Below are 21,045 nucleotides of genomic sequence, written 5' to 3' on the forward strand. Positions count from 1 at the left end.
TGTTGGTATCCCCAGCATTTGGTATCCTATATATACAAAATTTTGGCATAAAATACACAATCGAACATCACAGTAATCTTATTTAGCAGAGGTGAACCTCAAATAAGTATTATTTTAGAAAAACAAATTGAATTAGTTTAGTGGAATTTTCATCTCATTTCTGCACTTAATATTGCTTACTTATACATGTAATAGGTCACTGAATTTTATTACTGTGCCATAATTAAACATGCTTAAGCGAACTTTCAAATATGTTGTGACTATCAGACGTGGCTGATAAAGGACATTTTTCTACAGATAAACACATCAACTTATTTCTCATGAAATAAAATTAATGAACAGTGTAATGGGGGTATTTGTCATTGATCTAAATAGATTGATCAGGTTTTCAGGCATATTGTTTCTCTGAGTTATTTGATTTAATATATTTTACTACTTGAAATTTCCTCGTATTATCATTTATTAATGTATTTCTTTTAGGTATATATATCCTACTGAGCATGAAAGATCCTTGGATCAGAATTAACAACAAATATGATGTCATGAAGATGACAGATGTAGTCCATCTTGTAAGTTATAATTCAAGAACTGAAGAACAAATTGAAAATGGATTAAAGGGATGCAAACCATACCAACCACCTAGTCCATCCACATATTGTCCTTCAATTCCAAATTCCTGTCTCAACTGCTATGATTACTTAGACTATAAATTGAGGAAAAGTATTTGTACATTCGAGTTCAGTAAGTTCAGTTATTACAAAACCTTTTCTTTGTGTTTAATAATGCATTTATATGTATGTATAATTAAGAATGAAATGATTAAGTATACATCTTCAAACATAAGTTATACTTATTAGTATAAGTCAAAACATACTAAATGTGGCTTGCCTAATATATATTTTGACTACATGTAATAACTGTAACTGAAATATGAAAAGAAAATACTTTTATCTAGGTTTCGAGCCAGCTTTAGATGTATATTCTGCTTCTCAAAGTCCATAATATTTTACAATTTGTTTTCTTCACATTATTTTTGAACCCCTATCTCATTTCTATTGCAGGTATTTTTACTGAAAAATATTAATAATCCTTACTTCACTCAGCATGTTTTATTTAAGAAAAAATAAACCAAGGAAAGTAATTTATTTTTATATATTTCTCTGTAAATAAAGGTTTATTTTCTGTTCCATTCTCTAGTGCATGATTTATGAGTCTTCTCATGGATAAAATGTATAATAATTCCTTTGTGCACACGTTCAGAGTGGAACAGTACATATAGAAATTTCTCAGAAATGTACTTGATACCAGCTGTATTATACTTGAAGCACAAAAAATGAGTAAACATTATATCCTGCTTGTCAGAAGCTTAGAATTTTATCTTGTGAAACATTCTTCATTTGAAAAGGCACTTTGGTGTAGGAAAACTTTAAAGAGATAAACAAAAATATTGCAATAATATATGAAGAAATTTTAATTATTTTTATGAAAAGAAGTAAGGAAATAAGTTCCCTCTTTAAACATTGTCAAGAGAAGAAAAATTATGATTAAAAAAATTAGAATGTTCAGTCATCAGTACGTTCTCAAAAGGTACTATTTGGACAAGTTTTCACTGGGAAAGAATCTGCTACTTTTGGACAATTTTCTATCAGATTCTTGTATTAGAGTGATTAAACAAAATCATTGCATGTGTTTCTTACATTTTATTTAAAATCTTTGGATGTACGTAAATGTGAATCTGTTTTTGCAGTAGTTGAGGCCCTAAGCATATTTAATAATAATTTCTTTCTATCATACACTTTTTGTGTAAAGAGAAAACGTTTAATACGTCTGCTATACGTTTTTCCTTTAATGAAACCATGCTTAGCTTCTGTTTATATAAGTATTGTGTCTGACAGTATATAATTTTGCTTATTATCCTCTTAAGCGATGGGTATTTTGGTCGTCAGACCACAGGTTATTGGCACTTCTCTATATTGGGTATAAAATGATAGAAAAGGAACGGATAACAGACTCCTCTAAATATTTAAAGACTTAAACTTGGTCTTTATTTATTATAAATTACACCATCTAGAGTAAAACTGGAAGTTGAAATAAATTAATATTTTAATACACTCAAAATTAAAACATTGAGCTTGGACTGCAGTTATTCTGAAGCATAAATTGTATACAGACACTGCTAAGATATGCTTCTTTTTTCATTGTCTTGTGGGATAGTTATATAAAAAATATTTACATTTACTTGTAAAACAATATATAAATATTTTGTTGTGATGGTCTTCCTAGTTTTGAAGATTGACATCCAGGCACTTCCTAGTTCAGGTATGTCATCCCATGTGATTGTGTTGCTCATTTAACTACAACTTGTTTTTTCTGAATCTTCTAAAACAATGAGAATAAATTTCACCTAAGCATAAAATAAAATATTTTAAAAGTATAGGTACTGAGAAAAATGGCTGCAATTGTTATTTTAGAAATTTTTTCCCGACACAATAACAAATAATTTAAATTGTGTCATTTTGGTAAATACTCTTCTCATATATTTTTAATCTGCAATATCTAAAGCTTTTAGATCTTCTGACTGCTTTCTCGGAGCTAACTTCATTTTCAAATTATACGATTAGTCTCTCATTAATTTCCTTTATTATAATTTTTGTTTCTAGGACATGAATATGTCTGTGGAAAATATGTAATAATCGATTTCTACAAAGGTGAGGAGCATTATTTTGCATCTGAGATCATATACAGTGTCAAGAAAGACTGTTCTTGTGATCAACTAAAAGTTGGTAAGTTTTAGTGGTTGAATATTTAGATACATAAATCTTTCTGATACTTTAGGAGAATGGTATTGTTTTTGTATGATTATTTATTAAAATGCCACCATCACAGATGCATACCACCACGAGTAAAATTGAATCTTAAAATAATTAGAAAAATAAACTTGTAATCATTCTTATACAAATATAGGAAATGTGAAAGTTAAAGTATAGTTAGTGAAACTCTTATTTATTATTGCATACAATTAAAGATGAACTGTGAGTTTTAATTTTTGTTTGTGCGTAATAAAAGAACATGTAGTCTCCTAATAAAAAAGTACATTTAATTGTAATGTGGCCTTGTAGCTTCCATGCAGGAACATATTTATCGAGATTGTCTATTAACTGATTTTCATCTTTTCCTTTCACACTGATATAACATATCATAAAATTAAAGGGCAACAAGGAATCTCTTGGTCCATATAGATTCCATGATGGCCACTAAGTTAAATTAAACTCTACAAATCTCAAATGCAGACATGATCATTGAAATATTTATAATTTTCAAATGAACTGCATCTACCACATTGCCAAACAGTCAATTCCAAAGGCCAGCCACATTGTTGGAAAAATTAAACCGTTATAGTTCAAAATGACTCCTTCCATGCAAAATTTTGTGTTCATTTCTCCTTGTCTTAAAATTATAACTACTTTAATCTTGAATTCTGTTTTTACTGTAGATTCTATCTACAGTTCTAATTGCCGTGTCACGTTGATTAGATGACTTATATAACTGATAAACTAGAATACCAAGATGTTTTCTTTTGCAATCTGCAAAGGTTAGTCACATCACAATTATATTCATAATCAACTTGTGTTTTCACACATTCATTACCTTATTTTAATTAAAGAATACCTGTCATTTTTTTAGATCAACTGACAAAATAATTAAAATCATTTTGTAAAGCAGCAGTATCCTCCACACAGGCAGCAGCATTCCAGAACTGTAATGTCATCCTCATTTTTAAACAATCTGTTGACCTTTCCTTCATCTGTACAACTCATGTAAATTAAAAAGTTCAAAGGTTCAAACACTTATCTGTTAAATACCAATTCTATTCAGATTAATCCATTCTGACAGAACTCCTTTCATAAAATCCCTCTGATTTCTTGTGTTTCAATTTCAGTAAGCCTTTTATGTGGCACTATGTCAACTTCTTTCTAGAAACTCCCATCAACTAAGTCTGCACCCATAACCTAATCTACATGAGTTATAATCTTTTAAAGAATGTCAAAATATTAGTAAGAGGAAAAATTCCTCTGGTGATTCTATGTTGATCATCCAACAAAAGTTTAAAAGTTTTTTGTGTGACTTTGCAAAGCATACATTATCAGGCTTTTACATAGTTTTTCCACCAGTAGAGGACCTCTAGTAAGTAGAACAGTTTTATCTCCCAGAATAAAGAATAACATTAGTCACCAACTTTCAATTTTCTGTCATCCTTCCAGTATTTAAGGATTTAATAAAAATAATAACAGGTGCCTCAGCTATCCAATCTTAAATGTCCTTTGAAACTTTGGGGTAAACATTAGCTGGCCTGTGAGCCTTATTACTTATTTTGATATGCAGAGAAACATCAAATCTAATTAAGCAATGATCACTTCCATGCAGATGGTTTTCAGTCTACACCCTAACAACCATATCTTTGTTAAAAGTTAATATTAAATCTAATATGGCATTGTTTGTAATAGATTCTTTATTGGTACCAGTTGTTGAATAAAACAATACAGAAGAGTTTCTTAAAACCAGTCATCCTCATTATATGTCTCTAACCATCCTCATTTTTTTCTGAAATGAAAATTTTCTATAATTATCACCTCATTCACAGTTTAATTCTTTATGTTATTGCAGAGTTTCTCATTCATTTCATCAGTCTCCTGTGACAAATTCTTATTAAAAGCCTTTTACTCCTTACAAACACTAATAAAAATAAAAATATATATTCACCTTATGGACATTAGTTTCGATATCCTCAACATGAATAGGCTTTAATCCACATTCTATACATAAATTTTTCAGAGTGTCTTCCTAAACAACCTGTAAACATCAAAGAAATTCCCTTCATCAAAATATTCTTCATTTATGTAACTTCCAGTTATTCCCACTATATTCAAATCCTCTGTTCAGAACAGTGCCCTAAAGCCATCCACTTTGTGTCTTATATTTCAAGCCTTACAGTAACAATAGTTTATCCTACCATTAAGAGCTCGCTTTCCCATGCAATAATCCTCAGAATAAGTTATTCTTTTAATTATAGCTATTTTGCTTATATGCACTGATAAATGCTTTATATAAATAACCATAATATCCTCTGACCTACCTTTCCCTCTTCTGGTTGATCATCATTTTGAGAAGTTGTAGGTTAGCGATCAAAATGTGCAATGAAAGTTGTTGATATTTCTGTTTGATGCAGAAGTATAAGATTGTATGCCTTCCATTTTCATAGAATTTCACACAGAAATCAGGACAAAGTGATATACGTATAGGGTAATGATATGTTGCAAGAATGAAATAAATTTGTAAACAAATCCATGATAATTACATTTCTGATTTTATTTGAAAGCAATTTTTTTTCTACATTAGTCCCTATTGGCCTTAGTATATTTAATTGAATGGGCTAGGAAATTTGTAAAATATAAATGATGATAAGAGAATGTATAATCTATAACTAAATGAGTTTGAAACTTATTAGCTATATTAAGTAACAGTATTACTTAAAACTGTAAATATAAAAAGAGCGAACTTTAGGATTGTCAAGAAATACAAAACCAAGCTTAAATAAGTCCACGAAGGTCATATTTTCAACTAGGTACTGTTAAAAAAATGAAAGAACAAAGCTATGAAGAGCATCTCCATTATTTTTACAAGCTAGAAATCCCAATTTGATGGTATAATTACAGTATTCATCAATCGTTATCGGGGAAAACAGATTTAGTAACACTTATCTTTTTTGGTCTACATACATATTTTCTTCAATAGCCTACTGTGCACAAGTAATTATCAAAACCATTTTCAACTGGAATCTTAATTGCAATTATTTAAAAATATCAGAACCTGTATAAAATGTTCAATGTGCATCAGTAATATATACTGAATATTTCCTGGGGTTTACGATAAGTATGCAAAATAGTAGAAATAATCACCACCATCTTCCAGGGTGGAAAATCTACTACAATAATTCTCCATTGTTAAAACTTGTCAGATTATATCAGCCAAAATCCACATGGCTAGAGCAAATTCAAGTAATGACGAACAATAATAAACTGAGTAACAGTATGCAACAACAAAATTGTGTACATTTTATGATGCAGTTTCCAACTAATACACTAGAATATATGAGAATTGTAGTTTCCAACAAGGAGAATACTGGAGTTTTTATGGCAGAAAGAAAAACGTAGACATTTTCACACCACACTAAAAGCATTTGTATGAGATTAAGTTTAAAAATATTCTCTCAGTTCTTGCAAGATTCATGTGCTATCCCATATTACTGTAGATGTCACTTGCACTGATTTTCGAATCGTACTAGAGATTTGTAGCTTAAGTGAACTATCAGCAATAAATATCTACACTTTTCTTATTATTTTTAAATTCCTATTTGTAGGTTTTCATTTGTAAATGTTTGATTATCTTACATGTTTGATTTGGGAAAACAAATGCCTAGAGTAAGAGAAAAGCCACTCTAGGCATATTTAACTTTCTATATGACAAAAGCAATATTTATTTTAAATGGACCATATACATCTACAGGAATATTTGCAAAACGTTTCCTATCTTTTGAAGTAATCATTTACTGAGTCTGGTGGCTTTGTGAGTGAGTTTTTGATTAAACCAGCATTTAACGTGTGTCGAATACAAAGGTAGAGATCGTAGTATCATCGCATCTGTTATGTATGAATAATCGTGTAAAACAATTGTAAGATAAAAATAATGAACCTTAAAATAGGCTGTTGGTATCCCCAGCATTTGGTATCCTATATATACAAAATTTTGGCATAAAATACACAATCGAACATCACAGTAATCTTATTTAGCAGAGGTGAACCTCAAATAAGTATTATTTTAGAAAAACAAATTGAATTAGTTTAGTGGAATTTTCATCTCATTTCTGCACTTAATATTGCTTACTTATACATGTAATAGGTCACTGAATTTTATTACTGTGCCATAATTAAACATGCTTAAGCGAACTTTCAAATATGTTGTGACTATCAGGCGTGGCTGATAAAGGACATTTTTCTACAGATAAACACATCAACTTATTTCTCATGAAATAAAATTAATGAACAGTGTAATGGGGGTATTTGTCATTGATCTAAATAGATTGATCAGGTTTTCAGGCATATTGTTTCTCTGAGTTATTTGATTTAATATATTTTACTACTTGAAATTTCCTCGTATTATCATTTATTAATGTATTTCTTTTAGGTATATATATCCTACTGAGCATGAAAGATCCTTGGATCAGAATTAACAACAAATATGATGTCATGAAGATGACAGATGTAGTCCATCTTGTAAGTTATAATTCAAGAACTGAAGAACAAATTGAAAATGGATTAAAGGGATGCAAACCATACCAACCACCTAGTCCATCCACATATTGTCCTTCAATTCCAAATTCCTGTCTCAACTGCTATGATTACTTAGACTATAAATTGAGGAAAAGTATTTGTACATTCGAGTTCAGTAAGTTCAGTTATTACAAAACCTTTTCTTTGTGTTTAATAATGCATTTATATGTATGTATAATTAAGAATGAAATGATTAAGTATACATCTTCAAACATAAGTTATACTTATTAGTATAAGTCAAAACATACTAAATGTGGCTTGCCTAATATATATTTTGACTACATGTAATAACTGTAACTGAAATATGAAAAGAAAATACTTTTATCTAGGTTTCGAGCCAGCTTTAGATGTATATTCTGCTTCTCAAAGTCCATAATATTTTACAATTTGTTTTCTTCACATTATTTTTGAACCCCTATCTCATTTCTATTGCAGGTATTTTTACTGAAAAATATTAATAATCCTTACTTCACTCAGCATGTTTTATTTAAGAAAAAAATAAACCAAGGAAAGTAATTTATTTTTATATATTTCTCTGTAAATAAAGGTTTATTTTCTGTTCCATTCTCTAGTGCATGATTTATGAGTCTTCTCATGGATAAAATGTATAATAATTCCTTTGTGCACACGTTCAGAGTGGAACAGTACATATAGAAATTTCTCAGAAATGTACTTGATACCAGCTGTATTATACTTGAAGCACAAAAAATGAGTAAACATTATATCCTGCTTGTCAGAAGCTTAGAATTTTATCTTGTGAAACATTCTTCATTTGAAAAGGCACTTTGGTGTAGGAAAACTTTAAAGAGATAAACAAAAATATTGCAATAATATATGAAGAAATTTTAATTATTTTATGAAAAGAAGTAAGGAAATAAGTTCCCTCTTTAAACATTGTCAAGAGAAGAAAAATTATGATTAAAAAAATTAGAATGTTCAGTCATCAGTACGTTCTCAAAAGGTACTATTTGGACAAGTTTTCACTGGGAAAGAATCTGCTACTTTTGGACAATTTTCTATCAGATTCTTGTATTAGAGTGATTAAACAAAATCATTGCATGTGTTTCTTACATTTTATTTAAAATCTTTGGATGTACGTAAATGTGAATCTGTTTTTGCAGTAGTTGAGGCCCTAAGCATATTTAATAATAATTTCTTTCTATCATACACTTTTTGTGTAAAGAGAAAACGTTTAATACGTCTGCTATACGTTTTTCCTTTAATGAAACCATGCTTAGCTTCTGTTTATATAAGTATTGTGTCTGACAGTATATAATTTTGCTTATTATCCTCTTAAGCGATGGGTATTTTGGTCGTCAGACCACAGGTTATTGGCACTTCTCTATATTGGGTATAAAATGATAGAAAAGGAACGGATAACAGACTCCTCTAAATATTTAAAGACTTAAACTTGGTCTTTATTTATTATAAATTACACCATCTAGAGTAAAACTGGAAGTTGAAATAAATTAATATTTTAATACACTCAAAATTAAAACATTGAGCTTGGACTGCAGTTATTCTGAAGCATAAATTGTATACAGACACTGCTAAGATATGCTTCTTTTTTCATTGTCTTGTGGGATAGTTATATAAAAAATATTTACATTTACTTGTAAAACAATATATAAATATTTTGTTGTGATGGTCTTCCTAGTTTTGAAGATTGACATCCAGGCACTTCCTAGTTCAGGTATGTCATCCCATGTGATTGTGTTGCTCATTTAACTACAACTTGTTTTTCTGAATCTTCTAAAACAATGAGAATAAATTTCACCTAAGCATAAAATAAAATATTTTAAAAGTATAGGTACTGAGAAAAATGGCTGCAATTGTTATTTTAGAAATTTTTTCCGACACAATAACAAATAATTTAAATTGTGTCATTTTGGTAAATACTCTTCTCATATATTTTTAATCTGCAATATCTAAAGCTTTTAGATCTTCTGACTGCTTTCTCGGAGCTAACTTCATTTTCAAATTATACGATTAGTCTCTCATTAATTTCCTTTATTATAATTTTTGTTTCTAGGACATGAATATGTCTGTGGAAAATATGTAATAATCGATTTCTACAAAGGTGAGGAGCATTATTTTGCATCTGAGATCATATACAGTGTCAAGAAAGACTGTTCTTGTGATCAACTAAAAGTTGGTAAGTTTTAGTGGTTGAATATTTAGATACATAAATCTTTCTGATACTTTAGGAGAATGGTATTGTTTTTGTATGATTATTTATTAAAATGCCACCATCACAGATGCATACCACCACGAGTAAAATTGAATCTTAAAATAATTAGAAAAATAAACTTGTAATCATTCTTATACAAATATAGGAAATGTGAAAGTTAAAGTATAGTTAGTGAAACTCTTATTTATTATTGCGTACAATTAAAGATGAACTGTGAGTTTTAATTTTTGTTTGTGCGTAATAAAAGAACATGTAGTCTCCTAATAAAAAAAGTACATTTAATTGTAATGTGGCCTTGTAGCTTCCATGCAGGAACATATTTATCGAGATTGTCTATTAACTGATTTTCATCTTTTCCTTTCACACTGATATAACATATCATAAAATTAAAGGGCAACAAGGAATCTCTTGGTCCATATAGATTCCATGATGGCCACTAAGTTAAATTAAACTCTACAAATCTCAAATGCAGACATGATCATTGAAATATTTATAATTTTCAAATGAACTGCATCTACCACATTGCCAAACAGTCAATTCCAAAGGCCAGCCACATTGTTGGAAAAATTAAACCGTTATAGTTCAAAATGACTCCTTCCATGCAAAATTTTGTGTTCATTTCTCCTTGTCTTAAAATTATAACTACTTTAATCTTGAATTCTGTTTTTACTGTAGATTCTATCTACAGTTCTAATTGCCGTGTCACGTTGATTAGATGACTTATATAACTGATAAACTAGAATACCAAGATGTTTTCTTTTGCAATCTGCAAAGGTTAGTCACATCACAATTATATTCATAATCAACTTGTGTTTTCACACATTCATTACCTTATTTTAATTAAAGAATACCTGTCATTTTTTTAGATCAACTGACAAAATAATTAAAATCATTTTGTAAAGCAGCAGTATCCTCCACACAGGCAGCAGCATTCCAGAACTGTAATGTCATCCTCATTTTTAAACAATCTGTTGACCTTTCCTTCATCTGTACAACTCATGTAAATTAAAAAGTTCAAAGGTTCAAACACTTATCTGTTAAATACCAATTCTATTCAGATTAATCCATTCTGACAGAACTCCTTTCATAAAATCCCTCTGATTTCTTGTGTTTCAATTTCAGTAAGCCTTTTATGTGGCACTATGTCAACTTCTTTCTAGAAACTCCCATCAACTAAGTCTGCACCCATAACCTAATCTACATGAGTTATAATCTTTTTAAAGAATGTCAAAATATTAGTAAGAGGAAAAATTCCTCTGGTGATTCTATGTTGATCATCCAACAAAAGTTTAAAAGTTTTTTTGTGTGACTTTGCAAAGCATACATTATCAGGCTTTTACATAGTTTTTCCACCAGTAGAGGACCTCTAGTAAGTAGAACAGTTTTTATCTCCCAGAATAAAGAATAACATTAGTCACCAACTTTCAATTTTCTGTCATCCTTCCAGTATTTAAGGATTTAATAAAAATAATAACAGGTGCCTCAGCTATCCAATCTTAAATGTCCTTTGAAACTTTGGGGTAAACATTAGCTGGCCTGTGAGCCTTATTACTTATTTTGATATGCAGAGAAACATCAAATCTAATTAAGCAATGATCACTTCCATGCAGATGGTTTTCAGTCTACACCCTAACAACCATATCTTTGTTAAAAGTTAATATTAAATCTAATATGGCATTGTTTGTAATAGATTCTTTATTGGTACCAGTTGTTGAATAAAACAATACAGAAGAGTTTCTTAAAACCAGTCATCCTCATTATATGTCTCTAACCATCCTCATTTTTTTTCTGAAATGAAAATTTTCTATAATTATCACCTCATTCACAGTTTAATTCTTTATGTTATTGCAGAGTTTCTCATTCATTTCATCAGTCTCCTGTGACAAATTCTTATTAAAAGCCTTTTACTCCTTACAAACACTAATAAAAATAAAAATATATATTCACCTTATGGACATTAGTTTCGATATCCTCAACATGAATAGGCTTTAATCCACATTCTATACATAAATTTTTCAGAGTGTCTTCCTAAACAACCTGTAAACATCAAAGAAATTCCCTTCATCAAAATATTCTTCATTTATGTAACTTCCAGTTATTCCCACTATATTCAAATCCTCTGTTCAGAACAGTGCCCTAAAGCCATCCACTTTGTGTCTTATATTTCAAGCCTTACAGTAACAATAGTTTATCCTACCATTAAGAGCTCGCTTTCCCATGCAATAATCCTCAGAATAAGTTATTCTTTTTAATTATAGCTATTTTGCTTATATGCACTGATAAATGCTTTATATAAATAACCATAATATCCTCTGACCTACCTTTCCCTCTTCTGGTTGATCATCATTTTTGAGAAGTTGTAGGTTAGCGATCAAAATGTGCAATGAAAGTTGTTGATATTTCTGTTTGATGCAGAAGTATAAGATTGTATGCCTTCCATTTTCATAGAATTTCACACAGAAATCAGGACAAAGTGATATACGTATAGGGTAATGATATGTTGCAAGAATGAAATAAATTTGTAAACAAATCCATGATAATTACATTTCTGATTTTATTTGAAAGCAATTTTTTTTCTACATTAGTCCCTATTGGCCTTAGTATATTTAATTGAATGGGCTAGGAAATTTGTAAAATATAAATGATGATAAGAGAATGTATAATCTATAACTAAATGAGTTTGAAACTTATTAGCTATATTAAGTAACAGTATTACTTAAAACTGTAAATATAAAAAGAGCGAACTTTAGGATTGTCAAGAAATACAAAACCAAGCTTAAATAAGTCCACGAAGGTCATATTTTCAACTAGGTACTGTTAAAAAAATGAAAGAACAAAGCTATGAAGAGCATCTCCATTATTTTTACAAGCTAGAAATCCCAATTTGATGGTATAATTACAGTATTCATCAATCGTTATCGGGGAAAACAGATTTAGTAACACTTATCTTTTTTGGTCTACATACATATTTTCTTCAATAGCCTACTGTGCACAAGTAATTATCAAAACCATTTTCAACTGGAATCTTAATTGCAATTATTTAAAAATATCAGAACCTGTATAAAATGTTCAATGTGCATCAGTAATATATACTGAATATTTCCTGGGGTTTACGATAAGTATGCAAAATAGTAGAAATAATCACCACCATCTTCCAGGGTGGAAAATCTACTACAATAATTCTCCATTGTTAAAACTTGTCAGATTATATCAGCCAAAATCCACATGGCTAGAGCAAATTCAAGTAATGACGAACAATAATAAACTGAGTAACAGTATGCAACAACAAAATTGTGTACATTTTATGATGCAGTTTCCAACTAATACACTAGAATATATGAGAATTGTAGTTTCCAACAAGGAGAATACTGGAGTTTTATGGCAGAAAGAAAAACGTAGACATTTTCACACCACACTAAAAGCATTTGTATGAGATTAAGTTTAAAAATATTCTCTCAGTTCTTGCAAGATTCATGTGCTATCCCATATTACTGTAGATGTCACTTGCACTGATTTTCGAATCGTACTAGAGATTTGTAGCTTAAGTGAACTATCAGCAATAAATATCTACACTTTTCTTATTATTTTTAAATTCCTATTTGTAGGTTTTCATTTGTAAATGTTTGATTATCTTACATGTTTGATTTGGGAAAACAAATGCCTAGAGTAAGAGAAAAGCCACTCTAGGCATATTTAACTTTCTATATGACAAAAGCAATATTTATTTTAAATGGACCATATACATCTACAGGAATATTTGCAAAACGTTTCCTATCTTTTGAAGTAATCATTTACTGAGTCTGGTGGCTTTGTGAGTGAGTTTTTGATTAAACCAGCATTTAACGTGTGTCGAATACAAAGGTAGAGATCGTAGTATCATCGCATCTGTTATGTATGAATAATCGTGTAAAACAATTGTAAGATAAAAATAATGAACCTTAAAATAGGCTGTTGGTATCCCCAGCATTTGGTATCCTATATATACAAAATTTTGGCATAAAATACACAATCGAACATCACAGTAATCTTATTTAGCAGAGGTGAACCTCAAATAAGTATTATTTTAGAAAACAAATTGAATTAGTTTAGTGGAATTTTCATCTCATTTCTGCACTTAATATTGCTTACTTATACATGTAATAGGTCACTGAATTTTATTACTGTGCCATAATTAAACATGCTTAAGCGAACTTTCAAATATGTTGTGACTATCAGACGTGGCTGATAAAGGACATTTTCTACAGATAAACACATCAACTTATTTCTCATGAAATAAAATTAATGAACAGTGTAATGGGGTATTTGTCATTGATCTAAATAGATTGATCAGGTTTTCAGGCATATTGTTTCTCTGAGTTATTTGATTTAATATATTTTACTACTTGAAATTTCCTCGTATTATCATTTATTAATGTATTTCTTTTAGGTATATATATCCTACTGAGCATGAAAGATCCTTGGATCAGAATTAACAACAAATATGATGTCATGAAGATGACAGATGTAGTCCATCTTGTAAGTTATAATTCAAGAACTGAAGAACAAATTGAAAATGGATTAAAGGGATGCAAACCATACCAACCACCTAGTCCATCCACATATTGTCCTTCAATTCCAAATTCCTGTCTCAACTGCTATGATTACTTAGACTATAAATTGAGGAAAAGTATTTGTACATTCGAGTTCAGTAAGTTCAGTTATTACAAAACCTTTTCTTTGTGTTTAATAATGCATTTATATGTATGTATAATTAAGAATGAAATGATTAAGTATACATCTTCAAACATAAGTTATACTTATTAGTATAAGTCAAAACATACTAAATGTGGCTTGCCTAATATATATTTTGACTACATGTAATAACTGTAACTGAAATATGAAAAGAAAATACTTTTATCTAGGTTTCGAGCCAGCTTTAGATGTATATTCTGCTTCTCAAAGTCCATAATATTTTACAATTTGTTTTCTTCACATTATTTTTGAACCCCTATCTCATTTCTATTGCAGGTATTTTTACTGAAAAATATTAATAATCCTTACTTCACTCAGCATGTTTTATTTAAGAAAAAATAAACCAAGGAAAGTAATTTATTTTATATATTTCTCTGTAAATAAAGGTTTATTTTCTGTTCCATTCTCTAGTGCATGATTTATGAGTCTTCTCATGGATAAAATGTATAATAATTCCTTTGTGCACACGTTCAGAGTGGAACAGTACATATAGAAATTTCTCAGAAATGTACTTGATACCAGCTGTATTATACTTGAAGCACAAAAAATGAGTAAACATTATATCCTGCTTGTCAGAAGCTTAGAATTTTATCTTGTGAAACATTCTTCATTTGAAAAGGCACTTTGGTGTAGGAAAACTTTAAAGAGATAAACAAAAATATTGCAATAATATATGAAGAAATTTTAATTATTTTTATGAAAAGAAGTAAGGAAATAAGTTCCCTCTTTAAACATTGTCAAGAGAAGAAAAATTATGATTAAAAAAATTAGAATGTTCAGTCATCAGTACGTTCTCAAAAGGTACTATTTGGACAAGTTTTCACTGGGAAAGAATCTGCTACTTTTGGACAATTTTCTATCAGATTCTTGTATTAGAGTGATTAAACAAAAATCATTGCATGTGTTTCTTACATTTTATTTAAAATCTTTGGATGTACGTAAATGTGAATCTGTTTTTGCAGTAGTTGAGGCCCTAAGCATATTTAATAATAATTTCTTTCTATCATACACTTTTTGTGTAAAGAGAAAACGTTTAATACGTCTGCTATACGTTTTTCCTTTAATGAAACCATGCTTAGCTTCTGTTTATATAAGTATTGTGTCTGACAGTATATAATTTTGCTTATTATCCTCTTAAGCGATGGGTATTTTGGTCGTCAGACCACAGGTTATTGGCACTTCTCTATATTGGGTATAAAATGATAGAAAAGGAACGGATAACAGACTCCTCTAAATATTTAAAGACTTAAACTTGGTCTTTATTTATTATAAATTACACCATCTAGAGTAAAACTGGAAGTTGAAATAAATTAATATTTTAATACACTCAAAATTAAAACATTGAGCTTGGACTGCAGTTATTCTGAAGCATAAATTGTATACAGACACTGCTAAGATATGCTTCTTTTTCATTGTCTTGTGGGATAGTTATATAAAAATATTTACATTTACTTGTAAAACAATATATAAATATTTTGTTGTGATGGTCTTCCTAGTTTTGAAGATTGACATCCAGGCACTTCCTAGTTCAGGTATGTCATCCCATGTGATTGTGTTGCTCATTTAACTACAACTTGTTTTTCTGAATCTTCTAAAACAATGAGAATAAATTTCACCTAAGCATAAAATAAAATATTTTAAAAGTATAGGTACTGAGAAAAATGGCTGCAATTGTTATTTTAGAAATTTTTTCCGACACAATAACAAATAATTTAAATTGTGTCATTTTGGTAAATACTCTTCTCATATATTTTTAATCTGCAATATCTAAAGCTTTTAGATCTTCTGACTGCTTTCTCGGAGCTAACTTCATTTTCAAATTATACGATTAGTCTCTCATTAATTTCCTTTATTATAATTTTGTTTCTAGGACATGAATATGTCTGTGGAAAATATGTAATAATCGATTTCTACAAAGGTGAGGAGCATTATTTTGCATCTGAGATCATATACAGTGTCAAGAAAGACTGTTCTTGTGATCAACTAAAAGTTGGTAAGTTTTAGTGGTTGAATATTTAGATACATAAATCTTTCTGATACTTTAGGAGAATGGTATTGTTTTTGTATGATTATTTATTAAAATGCCACCATCACAGATGCATACCACCACGAGTAAAAATTGAATCTTAAAATAATTAGAAAAATAAACTTGTAATCATTCTTATACAAATATAGGAAATGTGAAAGTTAAAGTATAGTTAGTGAAACTCTTATTTATTATTGCATACAATTAAAGATGAACTGTGAGTTTTAATTTTTTGTTTGTGCGTAATAAAAGAACATGTAGTCTCCTAATAAAAAAGTACATTTAATTGTAATGTGGCCTTGTAGCTTCCATGCAGGAACATATTTATCGAGATTGTCTATTAACTGATTTTCATCTTTTCCTTTCACACTGATATAACATATCATAAAATTAAAGGGCAACAAGGAATCTCTTGGTCCATATAGATTCCATGATGGCCACTAAGTTAAATTAAACTCTACAAATCTCAAATGCAGACATGATCATTGAAATATTTATAATTTTCAAATGAACTGCATCTACCACATTGCCAAACAGTCAATTCCAAAGGCCAGCCACATTGTTGGAAAAATTAAACCGTTATAGTTCAAAATGACTCCTTCCATGCAAAATTTTGTGTTCATTTCTCCTTGTCTTAAAATTATAACTACTTTAATCTTGAATTCTGTTTTACTGTAGATTCTATCTACAGTTCTAATTGCCGTGTCACGTTGATTAGATGACTTATATAACTGATAAACTAGAATACCAAGATGTTTTCTTTTGCAATCTGCAAAGGTTAGTCACATCACAATTATATTCATAATCAACTTGTGTTTTCACACATTCATTACCTTATTTTAATTAAAGAATACCTGTCATTTTTTAGATCAACTGACAAAATAATTAAAATCATTTTGTAAAGCAGCAGTATCCTCCACACAGGCAGCAGCATTCCAGAACTGTAATGTCATCCTCATTTTAAACAATCTGTTGACCTTTCCTTCATCTGTACAACTCATGTAAATTAAAAAGTTCAAAGGTTCAAACACTTATCTGTTAAATACCAATTCTATTCAGATTAATCCATTCTGACAGAACTCCTTTCATAAAATCCCTCTGATTTCTTGTGTTTCAATTTCAGTAAGCCTTTTATGTGGCACTATGTCAACTTCTTTCTAGAAACTCCCATCAACTAAGTCTGCACCCATAACCTAATCTACATGAGTTATAATCTTTTAAAGAATGTCAAAATATTAGTAAGAGGAAAAATTCCTCTGGTGATTCTATGTTGACCATCCAACAAAAGTTTAAAAGTTTTTTGTGTGACTTTGCAAAGCATACATTATCAGGCTTTTACATAGTTTTTCCACCAGTAGAGGACCTCTAGTAAGTAGAACAGTTTTATCTCCCAGAATAAAGAATAACATTAGTCACCAACTTTCAATTTTCTGTCATCCTTCCAGTATTTAAGGATTTAATAAAAATAATAACAGGTGCCTCAGCTATCCAATCTTAAATGTCCTTTGAAACTTTGGGGTAAACATTAGCTGGCCTGTGAGCCTTATTACTTATTTTGATATGCAGAGAAACATCAAATCTAATTAAGCAATGATCACTTCCATGCAGATGGTTTTCAGTCTACACCATAACAACCATATCTTTGTTAAAAGTTAATATTAAATCTAATATGGCATTGTTTGTAATAGATTCTTTATTGGTACCAGTTGTTGAATAAAACAATACAGAAGAGTTTCTTAAAACCAGTCATCCTCATTATATGTCTCTAACCATCCTCATTTTTTTCTGAAATGAAAATTTTCTATAATTATCACCTCATTCACAGTTTAATTCTTTATGTTATTGCAGAGTTTCTCATTCATTTCATCAGTCTCCTGTGACAAATTCTTATTAAAAGCCTTTTACTCCTTACAAACACTAATAAAAATAAAAATATATATTCACCTTATGGACATTAGTTTCGATATCCTCAACATGAATAGGCTTTAATCCACATTCTATACATAAATTTTTCAGAGTGTCTTCCTAAACAACCTGTAAACATCAAAGAAATTCCCTTCATCAAAATATTCTTCATTTATGTAACTTCCAGTTATTCCCACTATATTCAAATCCTCTGTTCAGAACAGTGCCCTAAAGCCATCCACTTTGTGTCTTATATTTCAAGCCTTACAGTAACAATAGTTTATCCTACCATTAAGAGCTCGCTTTCCCATGCAATAATCCTCAGAATAAGTTATTCTTTTAATTATAGCTATTTTGCTTATATGCACTGATAAATGCTTTATATAAATAACCATAATATCCTCTGACCTACCTTTCCCTCTTCTGGTTGATCATCATTTTGAGAAGTTGTAGGTTAGCGATCAAAATGTGCAATGAAAGTTGTTGATATTTCTGTTTGATGCAGAAGTATAAGATTGTATGCCTTCCATTTTCATAGAATTTCACACAGAAATCAGGACAAAGTGATATATGATAGGGTAATGATATGTTGCAAGAATGAAATAAATTTGTAAACAAATCCATGATAATTACATTTCTGATTTTATTTGAAAGCAATTTTTTTTCTACATTAGTCCCTATTGGCCTTAGTATATTTAATTGAATGGGCTAGGAAATTTGTAAAATATAAATGATGATAAGAGAATGTATAATCTATAACTAAATGAGTTTGAAACTTATTAGCTATATTAAGTAACAGTATTACTTAAAACTGTAAATATAAAAGAGCGAACTTTAGGATTGTCAAGAAATACAAAACCAAGCTTAAATAAGTCCACGAAGGTCATATTTTCAACTAGGTACTGTTAAAAAAATGAAAGAACAAAGCTATGAAGAGCATCTCCATTATTTTTACAAGCTAGAAATCCCAATTTGATGGTATAATTACAGTATTCATCAATCGTTATCGGGAAAACAGATTTAGTAACACTTATCTTTTTTGGTCTACATACATATTTTCTTCAATAGCCTACTGTGCACAAGTAATTATCAAAACCATTTTCAACTGGAATCTTAATTGCAATTATTTAAAAATATCAGAACCTGTATAAAATGTTCAATGTGCATCAGTAATATATACTGAATATTTCCTGGGGTTTACGATAAGTATGCAAAATAGTAGAAATAATCACCACCATCTTCCAGGGTGGAAAATCTACTACAATAATTCTCCATTGTTAAAACTTGTCAGATTATATCAGCCAAAATCCACATGGCTAGAGCAAATTCAAGTAATGACGAACAATAATAAACTGAGTAACAGTATGCAACAACAAAATTGTGTACATTTTATGATGCAGTTTCCAACTAATACACTAGAATATATGAGAATTGTAGTTTCCAACAAGGAGAATACTGGAGTTTTATGGCAGAAAGAAAAACGTAGACATTTTCACACCACACTAAAAGCATTTGTATGAGATTAAGTTTAAAAATATTCTCTCAGTTCTTGCAAGATTCATGTGCTATCCCATATTACTGTAGATGTCACTTGCACTGATTTTCGAATCGTACTAGAGATTTGTAGCTTAAGTGAACTATCAGCAATAAATATCTACACTTTTCTTATTATTTTAAATTCCTATTTGTAGGTTTTCATTTGTAAATGTTTGATTATCTTACATGTTTGATTTGGGAAAACAAATGCCTAGAGTAAGAGAAAAGCCACTCTAGGCATATTTAACTTTCTATATGACAAAAGCAATATTTATTTTAAATGGACCATATACATCTACAGGAATATTTGCAAAACGTTTCCTATCTTTTGAAGTAATCATTTACTGAGTCTGGTGGCTTTGTGAGTGAGTTTTTTGATTAAACCAGCATTTAACGTGTGTCGAATACAAAGGTAGAGATCGTAGTATCATCGCATCTGTTATGTATGAATAATCGTGTAAAACAATTGTAAGATAAAAATAATGAACCTTAAAATAGGCTGTTGGTATCCCCAGCATTTGGTATCCTATATATACAAAATTTTGGCATAAAATACACAATCGAACATCACAGTAATCTTATTTAGCAGAGGTGAACCTCAAATAAGTATTATTTTAGAAAAACAAATTGAATTAGTTTAGTGGAATTTTCATCTCATTTCTGCACTTAATATTGCTTACTTATACATGTAATAGGTCACTGAATTTTATTACTGTGCCATAATTAAACATGCTTAAGCGAACTTTCAAATATGTTGTGACTATCAGACGTGGCTGATAAAGGACATTTTTCTACAGATAAACACATCAACTTATTTCTCATGAAATAAAATTAATGAACAGTGTAATGGGGGGTATTTGTCATTGATCTAAATAGATTGATCAGGTTTTCAGGCATATTGTTTCTCTGAGTTATTTGATTTAATATATTTTACTACTTGAAATTTCCTCGTATTATCATTTATTAATGTATTTCTTTTAGGTATATATATCCTACTGAGCATGAAAGATCCTTGGATCAGAATTAACAACAAATATGATGTCATGAAGATGACAGATGTAGTCCATCTTGTAAGTTATAATTCAAGAACTGAAGAACAAATTGAAAATGGATTAAAGGGATGCAAACCATACCAACCACCTAGTCCATCCACATATTGTCCTTCAATTCCAAATTCCTGTCTCAACTGCTATGATTACTTAGACTATAAATTGAGGAAAAGTATTTGTACATTCGAGTTCAGTAAGTTCAGTTATTACAAAACCTTT

The 21,045-nt window shown here is 29.7% G+C and overlaps 1 protein-coding gene across 1 annotated transcript in view; it reads left to right on the top strand.

Moving 5' to 3' along the window:
- Positions 1-21,045, top strand: part of LOC143242339 (uncharacterized) — a 57,014-nt gene that overhangs the window by 26,457 nt on the left and 9,512 nt on the right. Inside the window, exons 10-19 of the mRNA XM_076485698.1 lie at positions 481-741; positions 2,284-2,319; positions 2,661-2,783; positions 7,243-7,503; positions 9,046-9,081; positions 9,421-9,543; positions 14,006-14,266; positions 15,807-15,842; positions 16,181-16,303; positions 20,759-21,019. Of these exons, the coding sequence (XP_076341813.1) occupies positions 481-741; positions 2,284-2,319; positions 2,661-2,783; positions 7,243-7,503; positions 9,046-9,081; positions 9,421-9,543; positions 14,006-14,266; positions 15,807-15,842; positions 16,181-16,303; positions 20,759-21,019 (1,521 nt within the window). The remainder of the gene's footprint in view (positions 1-480; positions 742-2,283; positions 2,320-2,660; positions 2,784-7,242; positions 7,504-9,045; positions 9,082-9,420; positions 9,544-14,005; positions 14,267-15,806; positions 15,843-16,180; positions 16,304-20,758; positions 21,020-21,045) is intronic.

The sequence above is a fragment of the Tachypleus tridentatus genome, unplaced genomic scaffold (assembly GCF_004210375.1).
Source record: "Tachypleus tridentatus isolate NWPU-2018 unplaced genomic scaffold, ASM421037v1 Hic_cluster_2, whole genome shotgun sequence".
Classification (NCBI taxonomy): domain Eukaryota; kingdom Metazoa; phylum Arthropoda; class Merostomata; order Xiphosura; family Limulidae; genus Tachypleus; species Tachypleus tridentatus.